Here is a 26667-nt window from a genome sequence, read left to right as displayed (position 1 = left end):
CGGTCTTTGGATGGAGGGTTCTGTAGGTATCAATTAAGTCCATTTGATCAAGAGTCACATTGAGGTTTTGGATCTTGTTGCTGATTTTTTGTCCTGATGATCTGTCTAGGGTTGTGAGTGGGCTATTAAAGTCCCCAGGTATGATAGTATTGGAGTTGAGTTGATATCTTTTTTTAGTTTACCTAGGAGCTGCTTTATGAAAGTTGGTGCTCCTATGTTCGGTGCATATATGTTTAGGATGGATATTTCTTGTTGATGGATTGAACCTTTTATCATTATATAGTGGCCTTCTGTATCTTTTTAAATTTTTGATAGCTCAAAGGGTATTTTGTCTGAGATTAAGATTGTGACTCCTCCTTTCTTTTGTGTTCCATTCGCCTGAAAATTTGTTCCCCATCCTCTTACTTTGAGTCTGTGAGTTTTCCTTCTAGTGAAATGAGTCTCTTGAAGGCAATAGATTGTTGCCCGGTGATATTTTATCCATTTTGCCATTCTATGTCTTTTTCAGTGGTGCATTTAGTCTGTTCACATTCAAACTAATTATTGAAATGTGAGAATTGGTCCCTATCATAATGTTCTTACAGAGTTGTTGTTCTTTCTGTTTGTGTGTTGTCTTTATTTTGGTTTTAGAGTTGGATCATGTGTGTTTTAATGTTTTGCCTGTATTCTTGTGAAGAACGTTGTTCTTTTTTCCTTTTCTTCTGTGTTCAATACTTTCTTAAGTGTTTCTTGTAGAGGTGGTCTTGTGGCAGCATAGGTTCTTAGGGATTGGATATCTGGGAAAGATTTCAATTCTTCCTCACTGATGAAGCTTAGCTTGGCTGGGTAGGTTATTTTCGGTTGAAATTGTTTATCTTTTAGAACTTTGAAGATAGGGCTCCAAGGTCTCCTAGCCTGGAGGGTTTCTGTAGATAAATCTGCTGCTATTCTAATTGTTCTTCCCTGGTACGTAGTCTGACCTTTTTCTCTTGCAGCCTTTAGGATTTTTTTCTTTTATAGCTACTTTGTTTGTTTAGGCGAATTATTATGTGTCTGGGAGTTGATCTTCCCATTTGTTGTCTTGCAGGGGTTCTCTGAATCTCTTGTGTTTGAATTTTTTCATTCTTGATGAGATGAGGGAAGTTTTCTTGAATGATTTCATGGAATGTTTGTTCCAGTGTGGCCTCTGTTTCTCTCTGTGCCTCAGGAAGGCCAATTATTCTTAGGTTTGGTCTCTTGAAGTGATCATTCATCTCTTGAAGGTTTTATTCTGTCTTTTTGAGTTTCTTTTCTATGCTTTTGACAGTTTGGGTTAGTTCTGTGTTTTGGTCTTCGAGCTCTGAGATTCTTTCTTCTGCTTGGCTAATTCTGCTTTCCATGCTTATTAGTTTGTTATTTATTTCCATCACAGTATTCTTTACTGCTGTTATTTCTGACATCAGCTCCTTCCTATTTTCCTGTTGTCTCTCCTCAATTTTTTAAAATTCTCTCTATTAATGTCTTGATGTCTGGGTTTGTTGCATGTGACCAGTCATTCTGGGGGCTCGTCATTGTTTGTGTTCCGGAATCTGTTTTCTCAGTGTCTCATCTCCCAGGGGTCTGTGTGAGACCTATATTTTTCTTTTGGTTTTTCTTCATTTGTGCGTTTTTTCCCCCTCCCTACTCTTTCCTTCCCTCCACGTCATCGTCTTCTTTAATTCTGTTATTCAGGGGTAGAGGGATTGGTTTACTTCTGTTTGTTCAATCTCCTATTCTTTATGTATGTCCTTTTACTTTGTTCAATTCTGGAGTTGCACTGTTGGTTGGGGGTGTTCCTTTTTGCAGTTTTGAGATTTACTTAAGGGGGGAGCTGTGATTCAAAATCTATCTGCAGGTCCTGGTGTTCGCCGACAGGTGTATTGATAATCTGAAACCCACTTCCCACTGCCTTGGAATCTGTCCTTGCAGTGGGGCTGTAGGTTTACTCCCTACAATAAAATGTGGTTAACAGAGGGAAGAGAATGGAGCAGACAGTGGGGGGAAGAGGAGGTGGAGAGAGAGAGGAGTAAGGGGGGAAACAGACGAGTGTTCCAACAAATGGAGAGAGAGACCTAAACTGAAACAGATAAAAACAATAGACCACGGCTACAGACTAACCAACTCCCATACAAAAAAAATAAAACATACAATGATGCTGACATACAAGCTAACCAACCACCTTATTGGTGTGCTGTTCCTCTATACAAAGATATGGTTTAGGGAGAGGAGAGGAGAAAAAAGAAGAAAAGGAAGAAGAAAAGAAGGGAAAAAAAGGAACAAAACAGTAGGAGTAGAATTAAGTCATTAAGCTAAGAGAACCAATCGAGCACACTCTGAGACTTTTCGTTTAAGTCCAATGTCCTTTCAGCTCTGATTTCTAGCTGTCTTTTCAAGCTGGTAAAGTAGTTTGCAGTTAGGGTCAGTTGCCGCTGGCCTGCTGTGAAGGACAGCTCAGATCACCCTCCATTCACTACTCAAATCTGGCCTGTGTCTGTTTTTCAAGTTTGTTTCTCCCGTTTTGGTGTTGTTGCCTTGAATTGCCAGCAGGTGGTGATATCTCAGCTGCTGGCCCCAGAAGGGGTGGAGCTGGACAGGAGTCAGGCAGAGGTGAGATTGGAGCCTGCCTCAGGGTACATGGGAGGAGACCCACATCCGGCAGGACAGTCATGGTGGCAGCAGAGTTGGCAGCAATCCCAGCAGATCTTGCCTTTAGGGGCTTCAAGGACTGAAGTCGTGGATCGCCTCAGGCACGGGTGGCACGATGTGCTATGGCCCCCACAGAGGCCACAGCAGTGCCGGCAGCTGCTGTGTCTGTGACTGCAGTGACTGTCCAGACTGCTGCGATGCCCCAGCGGTGGCAACGACTGAGCTCCGTTTGAAGAGCAGGCTGCTGACATCGGGGTCCATAGCCCCTGGGGAAAGAGCCAGAGACCCTCTGCGTTTTCCTTGGCAGAGGGTTTCATAGACCAGGTTGCCCCGTCGCCATCTTACCGGAAAACCTCTATTCATACCTTTCGACATTACAACTTCTTTCTTATGCTCTATCCATTAAGGAAAAAAATTAGTTCCTAAAAAAGAATGCATGTGCATAGCGTATATCTGTGGCATTTTGATGTTTTTAGTAGTGATAAAAACTAGAAGAAATCTGTGTTTATCAGCTGGGCTTGGTGACTCAGCCTGTAATCCCGTGCCTTGGGAGGCTGAGGTGAGTGGATTGCCTGAACCCGTCGGTTCGAGACCTGCCTGGGCAACTTGGCGAGACATCATCTCTACAATAAATCAAAAAATCAGCCAGTCTGGTAGTGCATGCCTGTATTTCCGGCTACTTGGAAGGCTGAGGTGGAAGGATTGCCGAAGCCCAGCAGGTCAAGGCTGCGTTGGCCGGGAGCGGCCACTGCACTCCAGTCTGGGCAACAAAATGAGACTCCAACTCAAAAAGAAAAAAGAAAAGAAAAGAAATCTGAGTTTATCAAGATTGAAAAATTATTGTATACTCACATTATGTAATCTTGTGCAGCTACTAAAAAAGAATAAGTTAGACTTACATCTTTGGGCCTAGAGAGTGTCTGTACATTATTGTTAAGCAAAAAAGTACAGATTGCAGAGTGGCATATAAGGTCTGATACCATTTTTGTTTTAAAAAAATAAAACCCAAACAGCTTGAAGTACCTTTTGAAGGTGTATTATGTATCTATGTCTATATAGAAAAAAGGGTAGAAGGCCATGCTCCCAGCTCTCAACTTTGACTTCTTGTGAAGCATTGGGTTAGGAGTGGGACTGGGTATTGGTAGGGTTGAGAAAGATAATTCATATTTTTTATTTTTACATTTTTGGATTTTTCTTTGTTATAGTAAGCATGTACTCAATTTGTAGTTTTAAAAATAGCTGATAAAAATCTCATGTTTAGAGTGTAGTTTTTTGGACTGGATTTAAAAAGTGTGGTACGTATACACAATGGAATATTATGCAGCCATAAAGGAGTACGAATGTATGGACTTTGCAGCAACCTGGATGGATTTAGAGTCTATTATACTCTGTGATCTATCATAGAAACAAAGAACAGAGTACCATATGTTCTCACTCATAAGTGGACCTTAAACAATTATCATAATACTATAAGAAATGGTTTGGAAGTAGTGGAAAACTGCTAGGTGAGGAGAGTGGGAATAGCTGTTCAGGGAGACTGCCAGGGGAGGGAGGGACACATCTCATCAACAGGGGTACCTGCAAAATGAACTTTTGTATACCTAACCCTGAATTGTACCCCACATCTTTAAAATAAAGAAAAACAAGTGTAGTTTTTATTAAAATAAAGAATATATCCATTATACATTCTAGCTGCTTTTTCTGTGACCCATAAAAATAAAAAGTTTATGCTTTATGTTTAAGGAATTTGGGCTCATTTGATAGGACCTGAAAATTCTTGGTTATTCTGAAATGTGCTCATAACCAAAAGTCATTCCTTGGTTTTATTTTATGTTTTGGTTGTTGTTGTCTTGTCATGAATATGGCTGCCTATACTAAGGCCAACAAAGATGGCTAGTAATTCAGTAAATTATCATAACTTAGCAACACTTAATACATAAACAATTTAGGAGACTGAGTTGCAAACTGAACTTTGGGTATTGAATTGTGATCAATTGACTAGTCACAATATTCGAATCTATGTTACCCATCATATTGCTCCTTTTTGTTTGTCAGTTCTTCCTTCTAGGGTAACTTTTTACTCTGTAATATGGTAATATGGTTTCTCAAAACATAAGAAGTAAACTTTTTGTTCCTATTGCCAAAAAGATTCTCAACACAGTAAACTTGAAAAACATTGAAAAACACAAAAGATAAACTGTAAGCCTAAATATAAACACTGTTAATATTTTAATGTGTGTTACTGTAATTTGTTAAAACAGAATTGTTTAACAATTCTGTTAAACTGCACATATTGAAAATGAACAATTTTTAAGTTTTGACATATATATACATATAGCCAGGAACAGCACCATAATCAAAATACTGTGCTATATGTATATATGTATATATATACATATAGCCAGGAACAGCACCATAATCAAAACTGGTATATAAATTCATCCCCCCCAAAATTTTACTTGTGCCTTTGTATAATGTCTCCTGGTTCCTCTGTCACCTAGGAATCACTAGTCTCCTTTATAGGTTTATTTGGATTTTCTAGAATTTTATATAAATGGAATCATACAATATATACTATTTTTGTCTAGCTTTTATCACAAAGCATAATTGAGATTTTTCCATGTTGTATGATTCAATCGTTTCTTTTTTAAAAAAAAAAAAATCTTTCTGAGTAGTATTCCATCATGTGGCTATATTACAGTATTTTTCTCTGTCCACCTCTTGGTGGACATCTGGGTTGTTAGAGGCTCTTACAAATAAAGCTGCTCTCAACTTTATGTACAAGTCTTAGTATGGACATAGATGTTCCTTCTTCTTGTGTAAATACTTAAAAGTGGAATGTCTATATCACGTTAGGTGTTTAACTTTTTAAGAAACTGCCATTCTGTTTTCCACAGTGGCTGTATCATTTTACATTTCTACTAGCTATGTATCAGAGTTCCAGTTCTTCTACATTCTTGCATCTCTTGGTATGGTCAGTCTTGAATTTTGGTCTTCCTAACAGGTGTGTAGTGCTGTCTCACAGTGATTTGATAATTCTTGATGACTAATGATGTTAAGCATCTATTCATGTGCTTATTTATCATCTGTATGTCTTTGGTGAGTGTCTGTTCAAAACTTTTGCCTACATTTTTGGGGGATATTTCTGTTCATTTTGAGTTTTACTATTTTTTATATACTCTGGATATAAGAACTTTATCAGATATAAGATTATCAAATATCTTCTTCAGTCTGTGGCTTATCTTTTTATTGTCTTAATAGTGTTCTTTGAAGAGCAAAAGTTTTACATTTTAATGGAGTCCAGTTTATCAGGTTTTTATGTTTAAGATTTGCTTTTGGTGTCACCTAAGAAATTCCAAAAGGTCTTTGTCTAACTGAGGATCACAAAGACTTTTTTCCTCAGTTGTTTTCTAGTTGTTTTTAAAGATGTAGATTTTACATTTATGTCTATCATCCTTTAGGAATTAATATTTATATATGGTGTAATGTATGGGTCAAAGTTTATTTTTTACATATAGATTTCCAGTTGTTCCAGCTTTATTTGCTAACAAGACTACCCTTACTCCAATGAATTGTATTTGTAGTTATGACAGAAGTCAGTTGTCCATGTATATTGCGAGTCTATTTCTAGACTCTGTTCTATACTACTGATCTATTTGTCTTTCTTGACATCAGTGCCTCCCTGTCTTGACTCCTGTAGCTTTACAATAAGTCTTGAAATCACATTAATGTTAGAACTCTATCTTTGATTTTTTACAAAGTTGTTTTGGCTATTTTAGGTGCTTTGCATCTATATGTGATTTTGTTACTCATCTGTCCATTTCTATTTTTTAAAAAAAAGCCTTTTGTGATTTTTGATTGGATTGCATTGAACCTGCAGATCTTTTTGGGGATAATTGATATCTTAAAAATATTAAGGTCTCTGACCAGCAAACAGGTGTATATCATATTTTTCTTAAGATCTTTCATTTCTCTCAACAATGTGTTTTCAGTCTATAGGTCTTGCATGTGTTTTGTCAGCTTTATCCTTTGAGTATTTTATATTTTTTGATGTTATTGTAAAGCTATTGTGTTTTTTTTACTTCAACATGGAAGTACAAGTGATTCTTATATATTGATCTTATATCTTGATACCTTGCTAAAGTCACTCACTAGTTTTAGAGCTTGTTTTTGTAGATCGTATTACATTTTTCCATATAAACAATCATGTTATCTATAAATAAAGAGAGTTTACTCTTTTCTTTCTAACTGAATGCTTCTGATTTCCTTTATTTATTTCCTTATTGCATTTGCTAAAATCCTCGTCACATGTATAATTCATTATGTAAAACATTATAATGTGTTGAATAGAAGTTATGAGATAGAACACTATCTTTTTCCTGATGTTAGGGGGAAAGCATTTAGTCTTAAATTCTTAAGGTGTGAGTTTTTCTTAGATGTTCTTTATCAAATTGAGGAATTATCCTCTATTCATAGTTTGCTTAGAGTTTTTAATCAGGAAGGGATATTGGATTTTTCTCAAGTTCATTTTCTGTGTCCTTTGACATGAGCTTGTGATTTTTCTTTTCTTGTTTGTTTGTTAATATGGTGAATTACATCAATTGGTTTTCAAGTGTTAAGCTAACTTTTCATTCCTGGGATAAATCCCCCTTATAATGCTGTGTTATTCTTTTTATGTATTATTAGACTTGGTGTGTATAGTGCGTCTTTATTTATGAGAGGCACTGATCTGCAGCTTTCCTTAATTGTCATGTTTCTGTCAGATTTTGATATCAAGGTAATGCTAGCCTCATAAAATGAATTGGGGAGTATTTCCTCCTTTTCAGTTTTTGAAATGAGTTTGTATAAAATTGATATTTTTTCCTAAATATTTGGTAGAATTTACCAGTGAAGTTAGCCTGACCTGGAGTTTTCTGTGTGGGAAGATTATTAACTGTCAATTCAATTTCTTTCATAAATATAGTTATTTATGCTATCTCTGGGTCAGCTAAAGAAGAACTGATTCTTTTAAGGAGTTTGTCCAGTTCATCTAAGTTGTGGAGTATACTGGCATACAGTTTTGTTTTACAATATTCCCTTGTTATCCTTTTTAATATCTGATGTTTCTGTACTTCATACGTCTCTTTTTCTCATTCTTGATTTTGGCAATTGTGTCTTCTCTCTTAATAATCTGGCTAGAGGTTTGTTAATTTTATTGTTATCTTCAAAGAACAAATTTTTGGTTTCATTGACTTTTTGTCTTTATTTTTCTGTTTTCTATCTCATTGATTTTTAAAAATCTCTAATCATATTATTTTCTTTCTCTGTGTTTCATTTACTCTTTTTTTTCTAGTCTCTTATGGCAGAAGCTAAAGCCATTAATTTGAAATACTTCTCACTATGGGCATTTAATGCTATAAAATTTTCCCTAAGTACTGTTTTAGTGGCATGCCAAATATTTTGATACATTGTTTTCATTTTCATTCAGTTCAAAAAGCTTTGTAGTTTAATTTTCAATGTATTTCTTTGACTCGTGTTATTTTTCAAAAATAAATTTTTAAAAAATTATTTTAAAGATTTGTTTTACTTTAAAGATGTGTGGTACAATTCAGGGTTAGGTATACAAATGTTCATTATGCAAATATCCTTGTTGATGAGGTGTGCCCCTCCTCCCCTGGCAGATTACCACTACTGCCAATTCCACCTCCCTCCCACCCCCACTGGCAGTTTCATGTTACTGCCAATTCTTTTCTGATAGTATTACAATAATTGTTCAAGTTCCACTTATGAGTGAGAAAATGTGATACTCAGTTCTTTGCTTCTGTGGTAGATCACTCAGTATTATAGACTGTAAGTCCATCCAAGTTGCTGTGAAGTTCATAGTTTTGTCCTTCTTTATGGCTATGTGTATGTGTACCACTTTTTTTTATCCAGTCCTCTCTCGATGGGCAGCACAGTTGGTTCCATGTTTTTGCTATTGTGAACAATGCTGCAGTAAACATATGTGTGCAGGTGTCTTTCATAGAGTGATTTGAGTTCCTCTGGTTATAGTCCCAAGTATGGGGATTGCGGGGTCTTGTGGAATGCCACCATCTTGCCATAAGAACTCAAAAATAAATTTTAATATGTATACTTAAGGTATATAATATAATGGTATGGGATATATATAGATAGTGAAATGGTTACTATAGTGAAGCAAATTCACATATCCATCATTTCACATAGTTATTCATGCTTTTTTGGTGTAGCAAAAGCAGTTAAAAGCTATTCATTTAGCAGGAATACCAAGTACAGTGCAGTTTTATTACTTTTTATTTCTCATGCTGTATGTTAGCTTTCTAGATTTATTCATCCTATATATCTGCTATTTTATATTCTTTGACTTACATCTCCCATTTCCTACTCACCCTCACCTCGTAACCGATGTTTTATTCAATATATCTGTATATTTGATTTTTTTAAGATTCTACATATAAGTGAGCTCATACAATATTTATTCATGACTGGTTTATTCCAGTTAGCATAATCTCCTCCTGGTTCATTCATGTTGTGGCAAGTGGCAAGATCGCCTTCTTTTTTTTATTTTGAGTTGGAGTCTCATTCTGTCACCTAGACTGGAGTGTAGTGGCACGCTTCTGGCCACTGCAGCCTCGACCTGCTGGACTCAGGCAATCCTTCCGCCTCAGCCTTCCAAGTAGCTGGAACTACAGGCGTGCGCTATCACGCCTGGCTAATTTTTGATTTATTGTAGAGAGGAGGTCTCGCCAAGTTGCCCAGGCGGTTCTCGAACCCACGGGCTCAGGCAATCCACTCACCTCAGCCTCTCAAAGCGCTGGGATTACAGGCTGAGCTACCGAGCCTGGCTAGGATCGCTTTCTTTTCTGAAGACTGAATAGTAGTCCTGTGTGTGTGTGTGTGTGTGTGTGTGTGTGTGTGTGTGTGTGTGTGTGTACACAAGTTGAGTACTCTTTATCTGAAATACTTGGGGCCAGAATATTTTCGGGTTTGAAATTTTTAAAAATTTTGTTGTATTTGAAAATACATCATGAGATATAGTGGGATGAAACTCAAGCCTAAACATAAAATCCATTTATGTTTCATATACCATATGCACATAGTCTAAAGATAATTTTATTTTTACCTTGGTGATGTTGGATAAACTGTGTGCTGAGTGCCTGAGTTTTGACTGCAATCCATCACAGGTGGTCTGATGTGGAATTTTATACTCATGGCTTCATGTTGGCATCCTCAAATTTTCAGAATTTGAATCTTCATAGTAGGGGTGCTCAACCTGTACTGCAGGTTTTTTTTTTTTTTCAATTCATTCACCCATTGACGCTTAGATTGTTTCCATATCTTGGCTATTGTAAATTATGTTTCCATGAACATGAGGATACAGACATTTTTATTTTATTTTTTCAGATATTTTTATAAGGTGGTGATTTTATTTCCTTTGGGTATATACGCAGAAGAAGAATTGCTGAGTCATGTAGTAGTTTTACTTTAATTTTTTTAGGAACCTCCATACTGTTTTCCATAATGGCCATACTAGTTAACATTTCCAACAACAGAGTGCAAGCGTTCCCTTTTCTCTTCCCCCTTGCCAGCATTTGTCATCTTTTGACTTTTTGATAATAGACATCCTAACCAGTGTGAAGTAGTATCTTACTGTGTTTTGATTCGTATTTCCCTAATGATTAGTGATATTGAGCACCTTTTCATATACCTGTTGGCCATTTTCTTTTTTATTCTTTTCTTTTTGGAGTTGTAGTCTCACTCTTTCGCCCAGGCTGGAATGCAGTGGCATGCTTACGGCTATTGCAGCCTCGACCTACTTGGCTCAGGTGATCCTTTCACCTCAGCCTTCCAAGTAGCTGGAACTACAGGCGTGCACCACCATGCCTGGCTAATTTTTTGATCTATTGTAGAGACAAGGCATTGCTGTATTGCCTAGGCTGGTCTTGAACCCCCGGGCTCAAGCAATCCTCTAGCCTCCACCTTCCAAAGTGCTGGTGTGAGCTACCGCATCCTGCTCCTTTTGGCCAGTTTTTTATGTCTTCTATGAAGGAATGTCTATTCAGGCGCTTTGTGTGTGTGTGTGTGTGTGTGTGTGTGTGTGTGTGTGTGTGTGTGTGTGTGTGTGTTTTGTGTTTTTTTGAATCATAATCTCACTCTGATGTCCAGGCTGGAGTACAGTGGCACCATTACAGCTAACCGCATTCTTGAGCTTTCTCAGCTTCCCAAGTATCTGGGACTACAGGCAAATACCACCACACCCAGCTAATTGTCTTTTCTACTTTTAAGAGTTGAAGTCTCTACATTGCCCTGGCTGATCTTGAACTCTTAGGCTCAAGCAGTCCTCCCGCCTCAGCCTCCCAAATTGCTGGGATTGCAGGCATGAACCACCATGATCCGCCCCATTTTTTAACTGGGTTATTCATTGTTCTATTATTGATTTATGTGAACTCTCTATAAATTTGGATATTAACCCCTTATCAGATCTATGAATTGCAAATTTTTTCCCAGTTCATAATTTGCCTTTTCATTTTGTCAGATTGTTTCCTATCCTATGCAGAAGATTTAGTTTGATATAGTCCCATTTATTTAGTTTTGCTTTTGTAGCTTGAGCTTTTGGTGTGATATCCAAAAGATCATTGCCAAGGCCAATGTTCAGAAGCTTCTTCCCTGTGTTCTCTTTTAGGAGTTTTATAGTTTCAGGTCTCACATTTAAGTCTGTTATGCATTTTGGGTTGATTTTTGTGTGTTGTGTAGGCTAAGGGTCCAAGTTCATTCTTTTGCATGTGAAAATCTAGTTTTCTCAGCACCATTTATTGAAAAGACTGTCCTTTCTCCACTGTGTCCTCTTGGTGCCCTTGTCAAAAATTGGTTGACTATATATGTTTGGGTTAATTTCTAGGCTCTTTATTTTGTTCTGTCAGTCTATATGTCTGTTTTTGTGCCAGTACCGTACTTTTTAAAACAAAATTGATATGTAGTAGTTGAATATATTTGTGTAGTACATATGACATTTGATACATGCATAATTTGTAATATAATTTAAAATCAAGGAAGTGTGATGCTTCCAACTTTTTTTCTTTCTCAGCAATATTTTAGCTATTTAAGGTCTTTTGTGTTTCCATAAAAATTTTAAGACTGGTTTTTTTTCTATCTGTGAAGAATGTCATTGAGACTTTGAAAGGGATTGTATTGAATCTATTTATTGTTTTTATTAGTATAAACATCTTAACAATATTAGTGAACATAAAATATCTTTCCACTTATTTGTATCCTTTATGATCCTTTTAATTTCTGAAGCATCTATTGTAATGCTTTTACTTTCATTTTTTATTTTATTTGAATCTTCTCTTTTTTTATTAGAAAGAGTTTATCATTTTAATTAAAAAAAGTCTTCTCTTTTATTGATTCTCTTCAGGATTTTTCTGTCCTTTATTTTGATTTATTTCAGTTCTGGTCTTTATTATTTCTTCCTTCTACTAACTTTGGGTTTACATTGCTCTTTTTTCCCTAGTTCCCTGGGGCATAACATTAGACTTATTTATTTGAGAGCTTTCTTCTTTTTTAATGTAGGCATCTACTGCTATAAACTTCCCTTTCACACTGTTTTTGCTACATCCCATAGGTTTTGATGTATTGTGTTTCTATTGTCATTTGTCTCAAGATATTTTTAAATTTTCCTTTAATTTCTTCTCTTACTCATTGGCTGTTCAGAAGCATTTTGCTTATTTCCACATATTTGTAAATTTTCCAAGATTCTTCTTTTTATATTTTTCTAATTTCTTATCATTGTGGTCTGACATGATACTGGGTGTAATTTTAATCTTCAGAATTTTTTAAAACTTGTTTACTGACCTAACATATAATCTACTCTGAAGAATGTTTCATGTAAGCCAGAGAAAAATGTATATTCTGCTGCTGCTGGATGAAAAGTTTTATATATGGTTGTTAGGTCCACTTGGTCTAATGTGCAATTCAAATTCAGTATTTTCTTATTAATTTTCAGTCTGGCCTATTGATTCATTGTTGAAAATGGGGACTTCAAGTACTCTGCTATTCTATTGCTATCTCTTTTTCTCTTTGTGTTTCTCTATGTAGACACAAGCAAATATGTGTGTATACTCTTATTTTCATACCCTTACACAGAAAGTGAATACAATGACACTTAATCATTGCATATGGATATGCTATAATTTATTTAATATATATTGGTTAAATTTTCCAACTTAAAAATAATTGAATACCTCTTCTGTGCTGAGCACTATACTGACCAATGCTGTAATTTTCTTTTAGTTTTGATCACAACTATATTGGACCATAGTTTCATCAGCCCATTTTATAAATATAGACTTTATATAAACTGATGTTTTATAGATGTATTGTTTCCTATGACATCTTCAAAAGATCTTATTTTATTCATCTTTGTGTTCTTGGTGCTGAGCATATAGTAACTCCTCAGTAAAAATAAAAGATTTAATTTCTTAGTTTAGTTAGTCTGTATTGAAAATAATGAGGACTTTTGTTCTACATGTTTTCCCCTTTGATGTTCATTATGTCTTTTAAAAAATTTTTTTATGTTAAAGATGTGGGGTACAATTCAGAGTTAGGTATACAAATGGATGTTCTTTGTATCTAACTACAGAGTGATAGGTGACAGGTTAGTAGATGGACTTGCAGTTGTAGTGAGATGCGTAATGCCTCCTGTGATGTGGTAGGAGGATTAAATTCAGGGGAGTGTGACAGACCCAGGCTCAGATTCTCTCTGAGCTATTTTTTGGGGTGATAAAATTTAAATGAAAGGCAATGGAGAAATATCTAATACAGGCTTTACCAATAAGGACATGATAAATACTAGGTGCCTTTCTCCCCTATTTATTCAGGGTTGGTGCTAGGCCCAGCAGGTAATTTGAGTGTAGACCAGGTATTCATTTATATCTACCAAGTCCTCATAGGACAGCCTGCTGTCCAGGGTACACACCAGATCTAGGACTTTGCAGGTGAGGACAGGACCTTAATATTCTTCCATTACTGGTTCTCATTGGCTAAGGGACTGGGCAAAGTGCTTTACCTGTAATACTTGCAATAACCATAATTGATAAGAATTGTTACCTCTTTTTTGAAAATAAGGAAACTTGGGTCCAGAAGAGTCAAAATGCTTATCCAAAGACACCGATAAAGGACAGAATGAAAAAAAATCACAGTTAGGTCTGTCTGACTCCAAAGGCTTTTTCTTTCCATTATATTATGCTGTCTCTTAATATAGCAAATTTTAATAAAAGAAGTAAAACATGTCATTTATATCACCAAAAACTAGCATCACTAGTTTTGAAGGAATTATTATAATGAAATCTAACGTATGCTTAATTTTCTGAAATTTTAATTTTAGTATTTAGATATGTAACAAATTTAAAACTGTGAAGGTCTAAAATTATAATTTACATTACTCTAATAAAATGATTTTAAGGCCCTTGAATAGGGCTGAGAAAAAAATAGTACAAATCTTTTTTGAAAACAAATATTGGCTAGTAACTAAATCAAGAACTTAGCTCAACATGAACTAGATTTTTTTTTTTTTTTTGATTTGGAGTCTCACTCTGCCCAGGCTGGAGTACAGTGGCACACTCACGGCCACCTCAGCGTCAACCTGCAGAACCCAGGCAATCCTTCTGCCTCAGCCTTTCAAGTAGCCAGAACTACAGGTGCGTGCTACCACACCTGGCTAATTTTTGGATTTATTGTAGAGATGGGGTCTCACCAAGTTACCCAGGCTGTTCTTGAACTGCTGGGCTCAGGCAGTCCTCTCGCCTCGGCCTCCTGAAGTGCTGGGATTGCAGACTTGAGTCACCTCACCTGGCAGATGTTTTATTTTTTACATAGAAACGAAAACCTTAGAATATAGGATCAAGGTCTTTGGTATTATTTTGACATAAGTTTATTATTATGTGGACTCCTGTAAGGTAGCATCTTCTGCCTGAAAACATTGAAGTTGAAGGTTTCTGTTGTGCATTGGGCCATGTTATATTAGGTTATGCATGGCAGTTTGGCAGTTTGTTTTGCAGATGTTCATAATGTACAGTCTTAAATCTTGTTTCTATTTCTGGCATGCTTTTAAGTATGACTCATGTTTTCTTGAGGCCATCCTAAAAATACAGCTAGTTTCAAGCATTAATGTGAAATATACCACAAATACCACATAGCACTACATAATGCTTTTCTTTTAGTAGTTTAATGCAATTTCCTGACAAATATGTAGAGCTTTTTTCTTTTTTACAAAATATGCTATACTAAAGCATGAATAAGTGAAAGTAGGTTTTTTAAAAAAAGAAGTGGGTCCTCTGTTAACATTATATACATAATAAATGAATTTGAAATTTTAATAAAAGAAGTAAAACATGTCATTTATATCACCAAAAACAAGAGAAATAGGACTAATGGCCAGAACAGCAAGTTCACTAAATTTGATGTTTCCCTATTGAGTCCACACTTGTAGGGAAAATCTCAGACTTGAAGGTAGACACTTGCTGAAAAACTTTTGGAGGGGCTATACAATCTAGTAGCTAAAATGCAAGCTTTGGTCTTAAACAAGTTAGGTGTGATCTCGTGAACAAATGATATGACCTTTCCTACTTTGATTTTCTTACTATAAAATGGGAGTTATCAGTATTTAACAAACATATAGTACTTACTATTGCTGGACATGGTTACTAAAGGCTTAATTCAATCCTCACAATAACCCTATAAGTACAATTATATCCATTATATAGATAAGGAAACTTGATTAAGTTTACACAGCTAGTAATAACAAAGTTGGGATTTAAACCCAGACAGTCTGACTTGAATCTATGTCCTTTCATAATGTAGTCTGATGCCTTCTGTGGTTGTTGTAAGATCTAAATGAGATAATGTATGAAAAATCATTTGTGTTTTTACTTGATATATTATAGGAATGCAATTAATTATGGTCATTATTAGTGTTTTTATTGGTGGAAGATAAAAGCTGGGAAATGATGTGGTCTTTGTGAAGGTATACCATAGACTACAAGGCCAACCACAGGATTCAGAAGCTTAGGTATAATTGAAATGTAGTAGTAATAAGAGCCTTAAATATCTTGACATCTCCTACAGGCTCCGGCTAGAGGTCGAACTTAATTGCTACCGACTTCCTAACAATTTCATCTTTCAAAAGATAGGAGAAATAGAGAGAAACTTTTTCCCTGAGTCTTTTTTTTTTTTTTTTTTTGAGTTGGAGTCTCACTCTGTCACCCAGACTGGAGTGCAGTGGCCGCTCTCGGCCACTGTAGCCTTGACCTAATGGGCTTCAGTGATCCTTCTGCCTCAGCCTTCCAATCAACTGGAACTACAGGTGCACGCTACCATGCCCAGCTAATTTTTGATTTATTATAGAGATGAGGTCTTGCCAAGTTGCCCAGGCGGGTCTTGAACCCACGGACTCAGGCAGTCCACTCACCTCGGCCTCCCAAAGCGCTGGGATTACAGGCTGAGCCACTGAGCCTAGGCGTTTAAATTTCTTCCCTGAGTCTTTCATTGTGACTAACTCATTAGTGGTATGCAGGCAACAGAAGCCTTGAGAAAAAAAGTCTCCATAGTACTTCTCAACTGCAGTGCCATTGACATGTTGGGCAGGATTGGACTGTCTTGCATATTGCATTTAGCATCACTAAATATGAGTAGTGTACCAGATGATTCCTTATATCTCAAAGCTTTGTAATAGCTAAAAGTACCCCCAGCCCCTCCCCCACCGACATTTCCAAATACATTCTGGTAAGCATAGAACAGCGTTGAGAACTACTGTTGAGTGATAAGAATAGATGAAAATATTGCTGCGAATAGTCAAATATGCCTTAAGTCACTGATTCTCAACACACATGTGCATCATGCGCAAGTGGAAGACATGCCCGTGAGCATAAAAAGGATTATGCCCAATTTCCAGGGCTCTAGCTTTAAATAACTCCCTGCTCTTTTCTTCTTAAGAAAGTGTGCTGGCGTACAAATGGCTCCATTATTATGGGTATAACTTTGATTCCAGTTTGCTTAAAAAATAAAAAGATACATTATTTCTAAACTTTATTACACAGACAGTTTGTGGGGGGTTGAAATCACATTTGATTAGAAACTGTTACCTTAGATTTTTAAAAATCTTGAAAATGAATATAGTTCCAAGGGTGAGACATTCAAAATGGACTGAAACTCTATAGGACTAAATTGAGACTCTATAGTTATGAATAGTTCCCAATAGTTGTAAATAATTAAAGGTAGGAGGAAGCTGAAGAGACCAGCTTGGTTTTACCTTCTAGAACTTTACACATTTTAGATTTTAAATAATGAAGTCCAGGTAATAGAAGGTCAAACACATTGTCAAAGTTGTATACAAACAAATGGTACAAAACTGTGAGAGTAGTATAGGGAAGACCTGTGGTCCAGTTAAATTGACATTTGTGAAAATATAAAGGAAAAAAACCCCAAAGTGTTTAGATTTTAAATATATATTTGATATCAGAGTAATAAGAGGTAGTAGATGTGCAGTATAGGAATCATGGTGTAATTTTGCTGATAAAAAAGTTAAGACTTCTTAACTCTTGTTTCATCCTTAAACAGCAAGGAGATTGACTTGTCTTGAAATAAGAAAGAGTAGACTGTATATCATAAAGATGAATATAAACCTAAAGCAAAAAAGAAAATAATTTAAAGGACATCTGGTAGTTAGAAATTAGGTAACTCTCCAGGTTCAGGTCAATATGAAACTACTGGACAGATATCTCAAAAGTGTAGGTCTTAGAGCAGTAATTTCTACTCTGTTTTTCATTATTGCTCTCCTAAGAACATTTCTCTCCTTTAATTACTCCTTGACAACACCTTGAAATCTTAATACAGATGTATATCTGTTTATGTACTGTGTCCTTTTAGAGGACTACAAACTATTATAATATCAAAGAATTTTTCTCAACTCTCCTGCCCTCTGACCATCTTTTGCCCCTTGAGAGGTGATATGCCCCCATGCATGTCATAGAGGAATCATAAGAACGGGAGAGAAGCCAAGCAGCTTCACTTGAGTAGTGAACCTCCTGATTCCTCACAGGTATTTGCTTGGGGGACATTATAATATACTTCAGTGTGACTCCAGTGACATGATTAATCAACCAGTCTGCTCAAAACCTTTATCCAGATCTTCCCACCAGTATAATGAAAATCAGAAAATGATCTTTTCCAAGGATTAGATGTTAGCTGTCTTTAGGGGAGGGAAGTGTAGGAGGATACCCTAGCGATATTGTACGGTCAGAGGGGAAAAAACAGTGCAGCTTTAGAACTTGGCAAGCTTTATTAGTTGGACCTTTGAACTCTTTCATGACCTCAGTGGTGATTAAGCCAAATTTAGAATGTATGGAATATTCATACAAGAGACTTTATGTAACTTTTTTTATATGTGTATATAAAATGCAACATAAAACAAACACCAAAACCTACATTCAAGTTGAGAACTAGAATGTTACCAATATTCTTGACACTATCCATGAGAATCTCTTTGATTCCATGCCCACATTTTGCCCTAAGTATCTAGTTATTCTGAATTTATCATTCCCTTGCTTCTTATGCTTTATAAAATACTGTCTTATCACATATGTATGTATTTCTAAAGAATTAACTTTCTAGTTTACTGATATTTATCAAAGTGATATATTTTGTGTGATTTATTCTGTGACAATTTTTTCATCAATATTGTACCTGTAAGGGTTAAGCATATTGTTGGAAGTAGTAGTATGTTTTTGTTACTATATAATATTTATTTGTTACTATATAATATTTCTTTATGTGCATTTTAGCTATTTTCCAGTCTCCAATTTTATTTTGAACAATTCTACTCTCCTGATGTACAAGGTTACGAGTTTTTGTTATATACCTAGGAATGGACTTCATGGGTCATTGGGTGATTTACATATGAGCAAAACCAAATGAATTGTGTTAGTTTAAACATTTTTACTTAGATAGAAGGTGAGCACACTGGTGGGTGATTTAATAAGAGACTTGGAAGGCATTGTATAGGGTAGTCTTTTCATCCCAAAAGAGTTGGTATAGAAGAATAGACTAAAATTCTAAATTCTAAAGTAGTTTTAAGTCTGTATCAAACTTTCTAAGTGTGAAGTCTGGCAGATCTTACCCATTGCCAACTTAAGTTATAATATACTTTCCTCAAAAATTTCAAGACTATGGTAATCATTAATTGTCTGGGATGATTTGATCATATCTCCGTTTTGTAAAAAAAGGGTTGAGCTATAAAACTGTGATAAAATAATGATATCAGTTCCTCAAATTAATTTTGAAAATCACTTTCACTTCTTTAGAGACATTTAAAGGTGGCTATTCAGATGTTCTTATAAGCTTTCACGTGTGGAATATGTAATTCTATTTGACATCATAATTTTCATTCTGGTTTAGCATTGATAATAATGATTTTTTTGTAAAACAATATGAAAATTATCAGGTGTCTTTATATCTTTCTGTCTGCCTATCTCTCTTTATATATATATATATACTGTCTGCATTACTTGGAGATTTATAATGTATAATCTAATTTGCATTTCAATTTCTCTTTTTTTCTTTTTAAAGTTTCAGACTCTCCAGCTCAATCCGTAGTTCAGCATCTGAGATGGATAATGCAGAAGGATCTTTTGGGGCAAGATGTCTTTCTAATAGGACCTCCTGGACCTCTTCGACGTTCTATTGCTATGCAGTACTTGGTGAGCAAGCAGTTCTTGTCTATTTCTAAGGGTCTTAACATTGATAAGCTATGATATAAAATAAATTAAGATTAATAATTTATAAAAACATCAGAATTAGCTATTATTTGAAATAAATGCTAACATCAAAGGGTGATTTGTTTATAAAGGGTTTGATATAAGTTATTTGGAAAACAAATCTATACTTGCCTTTTATAGCTTTAGGAAATTTTAGCTATAATGAGAAAGTCCCCCACGTCCAATTGAAAACATATAAATTTAGTCAGGGAGTAGTAGATAGAATCAACAACTCTGAAATTACAAAACAAAACCTAGTTTTGTACTACTACCAAGTGAATATTCCCTTAACTCAGGTTCACATTTTGAATAGCCAGATAATTCCCTTGACTTTTGGAAGTTAGGTAATTTTTAAAGGGAGCCTGAGGTTTGCAGAGCATCCCTCATGTTACATGCTCTCTCTTTTTTTTTCTTTAAATAGATAAGAAAACAAGTTCAAAGATGTTACTCAAGCATTATACAGTTAGAAATAATGGAGCTAGACTTCACATTCCATACTTTCTCCCCTTTTTGACATGTTGTTCTCTTTAATGCTTGCATTTCTTTGAGAACTGTTATGAAGTTAATTGATGTATTCAAATCTCAACCCAAATTAGAAAATTCACAAGACCTTTTCTACTATTTTTTTCAGTATTAATAGACATTGCTCTAATGACTCAAGGCAGAATGTCATCAGATGAAGTTGTGTTCTGAATATACTTTTTAGGAAGAAGAGAAAATCTTATTTAAAACTTCTTGTGTTATTTGCTATTAAAGGATTGATGCCTATGCTAGAAATCTACTTTGTATACTCTTTTATTTTAGTGTTGAATTTGCTTTGGTGTTTCAAAAACCCCATAGGGCAGGAATAATAAAAAATACGATGGACAAATCAGAACCTAACTCACAATAGCTCATTGCTTTCATATTTTTTATTTATCTCTAGGACCAGTTTGTGAGGTAAAACATGCTATTGTAGTATCATCCTCACTTTATTAATATATAAGGCAAATGTGTATTCTCTAAGACTGCTGGGTCAGCTACTGAGAATCCCAGGTTTAGAACATCTTTCATTTTAAGATGCACACTCTCTACCTTGCTCATTTCATAGACCATAAGATGTCACTGAGATTTTGTTTCTGGCAAGGCTTTGAAGCTTGTTGGGAATATGAAATAAGGGCTAGACTGTAGGAGGCTTGTTGGTTCAAAGATGCAACATGTCTATAAAGGTGAATCTTGTATCTTTAAGAAACGAACAAACACCAAACTTTACACTGTGAAACAGCTGAGGCAGCCATAGGATGTGGAAATACACATAAGAAAACTCAGTATTGGCCTTTGCTGCCTCACAAACTCCACAGTGAGTTTACTGCCACTAGATATAAGAGCCTATGCGTAGTCATGAGAGTGAATGATCTTTAAAGGCAGAAATTTGGGGGCAAGCCTACTAAACCAATGAGAAATGAAATAGAAATGATTTGATAGTTATATTTACTTTATATTTAACTCACATAACAGAAGTTTTGTAGATTTTTCATAAAATACAGGCCACTGCTGCCTCCTCCATCTGCTGCTCATTGCTCACTACTATTGGTGAGCTTGCTCATGAACCTGTTTAGTGAAGCAGCACCTGAGGAGACATGGTGCTTGTCATGGCTGATGGAGAGTCCAAGGAAGCTGTCAAAACTGAGGGTAATGATCACATAGCAGTTCGGGGTGTAACTGTGGTGCAGTTTAACAATGGCAGGCATACATTACTTTGTCAACCATTGGAAGCCTATTGTGAATGACAGTTTTTTTTCAGTGAGGGAGATCACATCCATCCAATCAATGAAGCAGACGTGAAGGTACTAGTGATGTTTTCCAGAGGCAACCATCTGCTAACAAGAGAAACTGCTACTTTACTTCACTGCTTTCTCAGACAAGTCAGTTGTTTTAGGAAAACACTCTTTGGTCTAACCACATTTTTGTTACTATGCTGTCTGTTTTCTTTGTTTAGAAAATTTTCCTCCTTTCCTTACATACTTAAAAGTTATGGTGACATGGGGACAGACACAGTTTTAAAAACCCCTAAATTACAATAGTATATTTTTATCAGTATCAAATGGGTGGAGGAAAAAAATCCCCTTGGATGAAAATCCCCCTTTGCCATTATGGAATGCTTATTCAACTCTTTCCTTTACATTTCAGTAAATTAATTTGTTCTCCCTGTTTAGCAAAAACTTACAGTATGCCTTATTTGATTGGAGAGTGTCATTGTTTTTAATTCAACACTGAAAAACCAAGAGTAATGTTAATAACTTTTTTGTGCGTGACTGTTACATGTAAGACAAGATGACTTTAAGGATGTATAAATTATTGTAAAAGAATGGATTCTGTATGGCTTCATCTTCAAATGTCATGATTTTGTGTGTGTGTGTGTGTGTGTGTGTGTGTGTGTGAGAAATAGTTCTTTTCTCTTCCACCTCTTTCTTCAACTTCCCCTCTTCACTCCTCCTCCTCTTTTACTACCTAATTTTCCTCTGTCTCTTCATTTTCCTCCTTCTTCTTCAGCTATCTATGTTTGTCTCTCTTTTATTGACATAACTTTTGGTATTTTTATCTTATTCTTGCAATTGGTAAAGTACCTAATATATTGTATATACTTGGTACACAAAATCATGCTTTTAAGAAAGATGAGCATTACTTACAGAAATGGCTGTTATTTGTGAGAAAATCCAGTATTAATAGTGCCAAATTATTACTCATGATATTTGAAAATAATTTTATAAAAAAATTAAGTTTTGTAAGATATAGTTTTGATTATTGTTACTTAAGTAATAGGATTGAATGCAGTAGAAGTAGAATTCTGAGGAGATATATACATGTTTTGATTAATGTTCAATTTATTGTGTTTTTCTCAAAGCAGAGATTCTAAAAGTTTCAACCTAGAATTACATTTAAAAATGCTCTTCTTGAGGGCAGTAGCATTGTCATTATAATAACTTTTTCCAAATCACATGCTGAGAGCTTGATTTTATTTTTGGAATGATTTCATTCTCTGTTCTACAGGAGCTGACCAAAAGGGAGGTTGAATACATTGCCCTGTCAAGGGACACAACTGAAACTGATCTCAAACAGCGACGAGAGATCCGTGCAGGCACGGCTTTTTACATTGATCAGGCAAGTTCTCATCACACTGTAGCCTGTGACTGCTTACCCTTGGTCTGTACAAAATTGATTTTTAAAGTAGAAAGAGAATAATAGCTCATATAACAGTGAAAGATAGATGTACTATGCTTTCTCTAGACAGATTTAATTTAGATTTTAGGTTTCCCCATTCTTGGAAATGTCTTCTTGGTTTATTACTAAATGAGGAACCCTAGATGAAATTAATGATTCTAAAATGTTGGCTAAAGATCAGTATACTAATTTCTTGATTTTCATTTGCTTCCTACTACTTGCCTATAGAAAGTGGAGTTTTTGAAAGGAGAATTAAGGAGATTTTTATATAGGAAATTCTCTAGCACATTTATGAAAGTATTATTAATCTATAGGCTACTTGGGTAAAAGTGTATTAAATGTTGTGGAATTAAACATATGTTACTAGGAATTACAGCTTTTTTTCTTTGGAAGGGCGTGCCTTAGGTACAGATTACCAACTAAAATAATACTTTATGAATATTGTAATACTTGTTATACACTTCTTCAAATACATTATTTAAAATATTGTTCTTAGGACTACATCATTAAAAAGAGGATAGAGCCTATAAATAAGTAATTCACAGATAAAAGATGTCAAATATTTAATAATGTCATGAAGATGCTTGTCCTTCTTGGTCATAAAAATTGAAATAAAACTTGAAAATGTATACAGTATGTTAGGTGCCGTGAGCTGTTTATTTTTCCACCTCTCAGATTGGCAAAGATGAAACAATTTGCTAATGTCCAGTGTTGATGAGGAAGAAAAAAGGAGGAAACAGCATTGCTAGTGATGGCAACAGAAATAGATGTAATTTCTTTCTTTTTTTTTTTTAGTTAGAGTCTCACTCTGCTGCCCAGGCTGGAGTGCAGTGGCATGTTCACAGCCACGGCAGCCTCGACCTGCTGGGTTCAGGAGATTCTTCTGCCTCAGCCTTCCAAGTAGCTGGAACCACAGGTGCATACCACCTCACCCAGCTAATTTTTTATTTATTGTCGAGACGAGGTCTTACCAAGTTTCCCGGCTGGTCTCGAACATCTGGGCTCAGGCATTCCTCTCGCCTCTGCCTCCCAAAGTGCGCCACCATGCCTGGCTAGATGCAATTTCAAAAAATTACACATACATTTGGATCCGGCAGTTACGTTTCTAGCATTTTTTTCCCCAAATGTATTCACATAAAACACACAAAGTTTCAAATTTGTTTGAAATTGTATAAAATTGTAAATAAAAACAGTGATGATATATATTTAAGAGACTAATTAAATACTGATAAGTAGAATATTCTATAGTTATTTGAAAAAGAGATGAATATGTGTATACTAATAGAACGGATGTGCCTGTATCAGAACATCAAATGTACTCCATAAATATGTGTACTTATTATGTACCCTGATAGCTGAAAATAAAATTTTGGTAAAAAAAGAATTAGGCATTAATAGTTAAGGGTAAAAATAAGTTCATTAAATAAATTATCACAAAAAGAAAAAGCAAAGTTGCTAGACAACGTGTAATATTAGCCTATTTATTTATGTTTGTGTATACACTGAAAACTTTGAATGATGCTCAAGAAGCAGTTAACAGTGTACGTAAAGTATGTTACGGAGTGTTACTAAGGGTCTGGAGTGGTGTGGGGAAGGGACTTTCTTAGTTCTTTACATTTGAAACTTGACCATGAACACACTATTACTTTGAAATTAAAAGAGTATATTGTAAAAAAACTACTGAGTAGAAGGTTTTTGGGGAACAGGATATTTACTTGGTCTCATGTATTACTTATTAATTACAAAAGAAAAAAGATATACTCAAAATGGAGAGATTTGTCAGTTACCACCTTAAACGATGGTATTCAAACTTGGTATCATCTGGTGGGAAAGTCTGAGAAGTTCTGGTTTTCCACAATTAAGAAATAATCCTTTGGGGGAAAAAATCACATACTACATTTTAAATGAATCCATTTTATTTACATAATACCAGAGGTTCACTTCATAGATCACTTCTGCTTACAAATGGGAAAAACATGTGCCTTTACAATGGAGGTATCTGACATTTGCTCTGTGAACCAACTCATACCACAGAATCTCCAATTGGAGGAGGAGCTTATATGATATGAACCCTGATGTGGTTCAGTAAGAGGTATACAGCACTACTAAGTAAAGTATACAGCACTACCAATATTGTACTCTTGCCAAAATGTTTAATGTTAACAGTCAGATCAATCTAAAATGTGTGATATTCTGTAAGACAACAGCTTGGACTCTTCAGAAATGTCAATGATATAAAAACCAAAACAGGCAGAAACTGTTCCAGATTAAAAGGTTGAAGAGGAAAGATAATTTAGTTTCTTTGTTGTACTGTGATGTAGATAGTCACTTTTGTTGTTTGTTTTTTAGACCAAAAGTTCTTATAGTAAAATATACATTACAAATTTAAAATAATTACTAGTCAATTTTTAAGACAAATAATAGAATTATCAGAAATATTTTTATAGTATAGTTTTACCAGGGGATTTTTATTTATTTATTTATTTATTTATTTTTGAGTTGGAATCTCGCTCGGTCGCCCAGACTGGAGTGCAGTGGCCGCTCCCGGCCACCGCAGCCTTGCCTATGGGCTCCAGTGATCCTTCCTTCTCAGTCTTCCCAGTAGCCGGAATTACAGGCATGCGCTACCATGCCCGGCTGATTTTTTTATTTTATTGTAGAGATGAGGTCTCGCTGCCCAGGCGGATCTCAAACCCACGGGCTCAGGCAATCCACTCACCTTAGCCTCCCAAAGGCACGGGATTACAGGCTGAGCCATTTGTGCTCATGTACATTACCTATATATGCCAGCAGGTAACACCCATTACTAGCGATTTTCTATCAGACTTCTCAATTCTATTAGTGCAGGATTCTGTTTTGCAGCCAAGAGATTCTTATATTCTTCATTTTAAATGTTTTGAAAATCCCTTGCTGTGCTTTGTAAATAAGTGCCTTTTAAAATATGAGCTTGGATTTCTATTTCTGTTCTAACTTTGACTCTCAGTTTAATGGTATATATTTCAAACCTGCTGATCCACATAGTATCCACATAATAAAAATATATTTATTCAAAAGCTTTTATTTATTTTTAGAGTCAACAACCTGAATTTTTCACTTGATAAGAAAGATAGCAGTTTAGTCCTAATTTATTCTTCCAGTTAGTTATATCTGAGAAAGGGTAGGATTATTTCCACTGAACTTCTTTGTAAGCTGTTTGAAATAGTAGATAGAGTTATTTGATTAACTATGTTGAATTTTTAAAATTTCATATTGGGTTGTTTTCTAAAATACATGGTTTGGTAATCCCTAAACTTTTAATATGTTTAAAATTTACTGACTGGGTATGGTGGCTCAAGCCTGTAATTCCAGCACTTTGGGAAGCCGAGGTGAGAGGATTGCCTGAGCTCGGAGGTTTGAGACCAGCCTGGGCAACTTGGTGAGACCTCATGTCTACAATATATCAAAAAATTAGCCAGGGGTGGTAGTGTGCACCTGTAGTTCTGGCTACTTGTAAGGATGAGGAGGAAGGATTGGATTGCCTGAGCCTAGCAGGTCGTTGCTGGGGTAGCCATGAGTGAGCCACTGTACTCCAGCCTGGGCGGCGGAGTGAGACTCTGACTCAAAAAATAAAAACAAACCAACAAATGAATGAATGAATAAATAAATAAAATTTACCTAAAGATTTAGGATACCAGACAAAAAATTATTGCAAAATACTGCAGTTAAGACAAATATTAAAATTTAAGATTTAGGATTTTTAAAAGCATATAGCTTTAGATTGCTTATATTTCTGCTCCCATGAAATTTAGATATGCATAAGGGCTGTGTATGCTGCACATCATCCCCAACTGACAAGGTTGTTATTTTTGTTTTTGTTTTTGAGTCAGGGCCTCACTCTGTCGCCTAGGCTGGAGTGCACACTTATGGCTCACCACAGCTTCAACCTCCTGAGCTCAGGCGATGTTTCTGCCTCAGCCTCCCAAATAGCTGGAACTACAGGTGCACGCCACTATGCCCAGCTAAATTTTTTGATTATTTT

The 26667-nt window shown here is 35.5% G+C and overlaps 1 protein-coding gene across 1 annotated transcript in view; it reads left to right on the top strand.

The window, feature by feature from the left end:
* VWA8 (von Willebrand factor A domain containing 8) overlaps positions 1-26667 on the top strand; it is a 256138-nt gene that overhangs the window by 40847 nt on the left and 188624 nt on the right. The window contains exons 3-4 of the mRNA XM_008067589.2: positions 19261-19391; positions 22479-22589. Of these exons, the coding sequence (XP_008065780.1) occupies positions 19261-19391; positions 22479-22589 (242 nt within the window). The remainder of the gene's footprint in view (positions 1-19260; positions 19392-22478; positions 22590-26667) is intronic.

The sequence above is a fragment of the Carlito syrichta genome, unplaced genomic scaffold, assembly GCF_000164805.1.
Source record: "Carlito syrichta isolate Samal-C Ts95f unplaced genomic scaffold, Tarsius_syrichta-2.0.1 Scaffold309718, whole genome shotgun sequence".
NCBI lineage: Eukaryota > Metazoa > Chordata > Mammalia > Primates > Tarsiidae > Carlito > Carlito syrichta.
The sequence above is the reverse complement of the archived record's forward strand: the minus strand, read 5'-3'. Positions and strand labels throughout refer to the sequence as shown.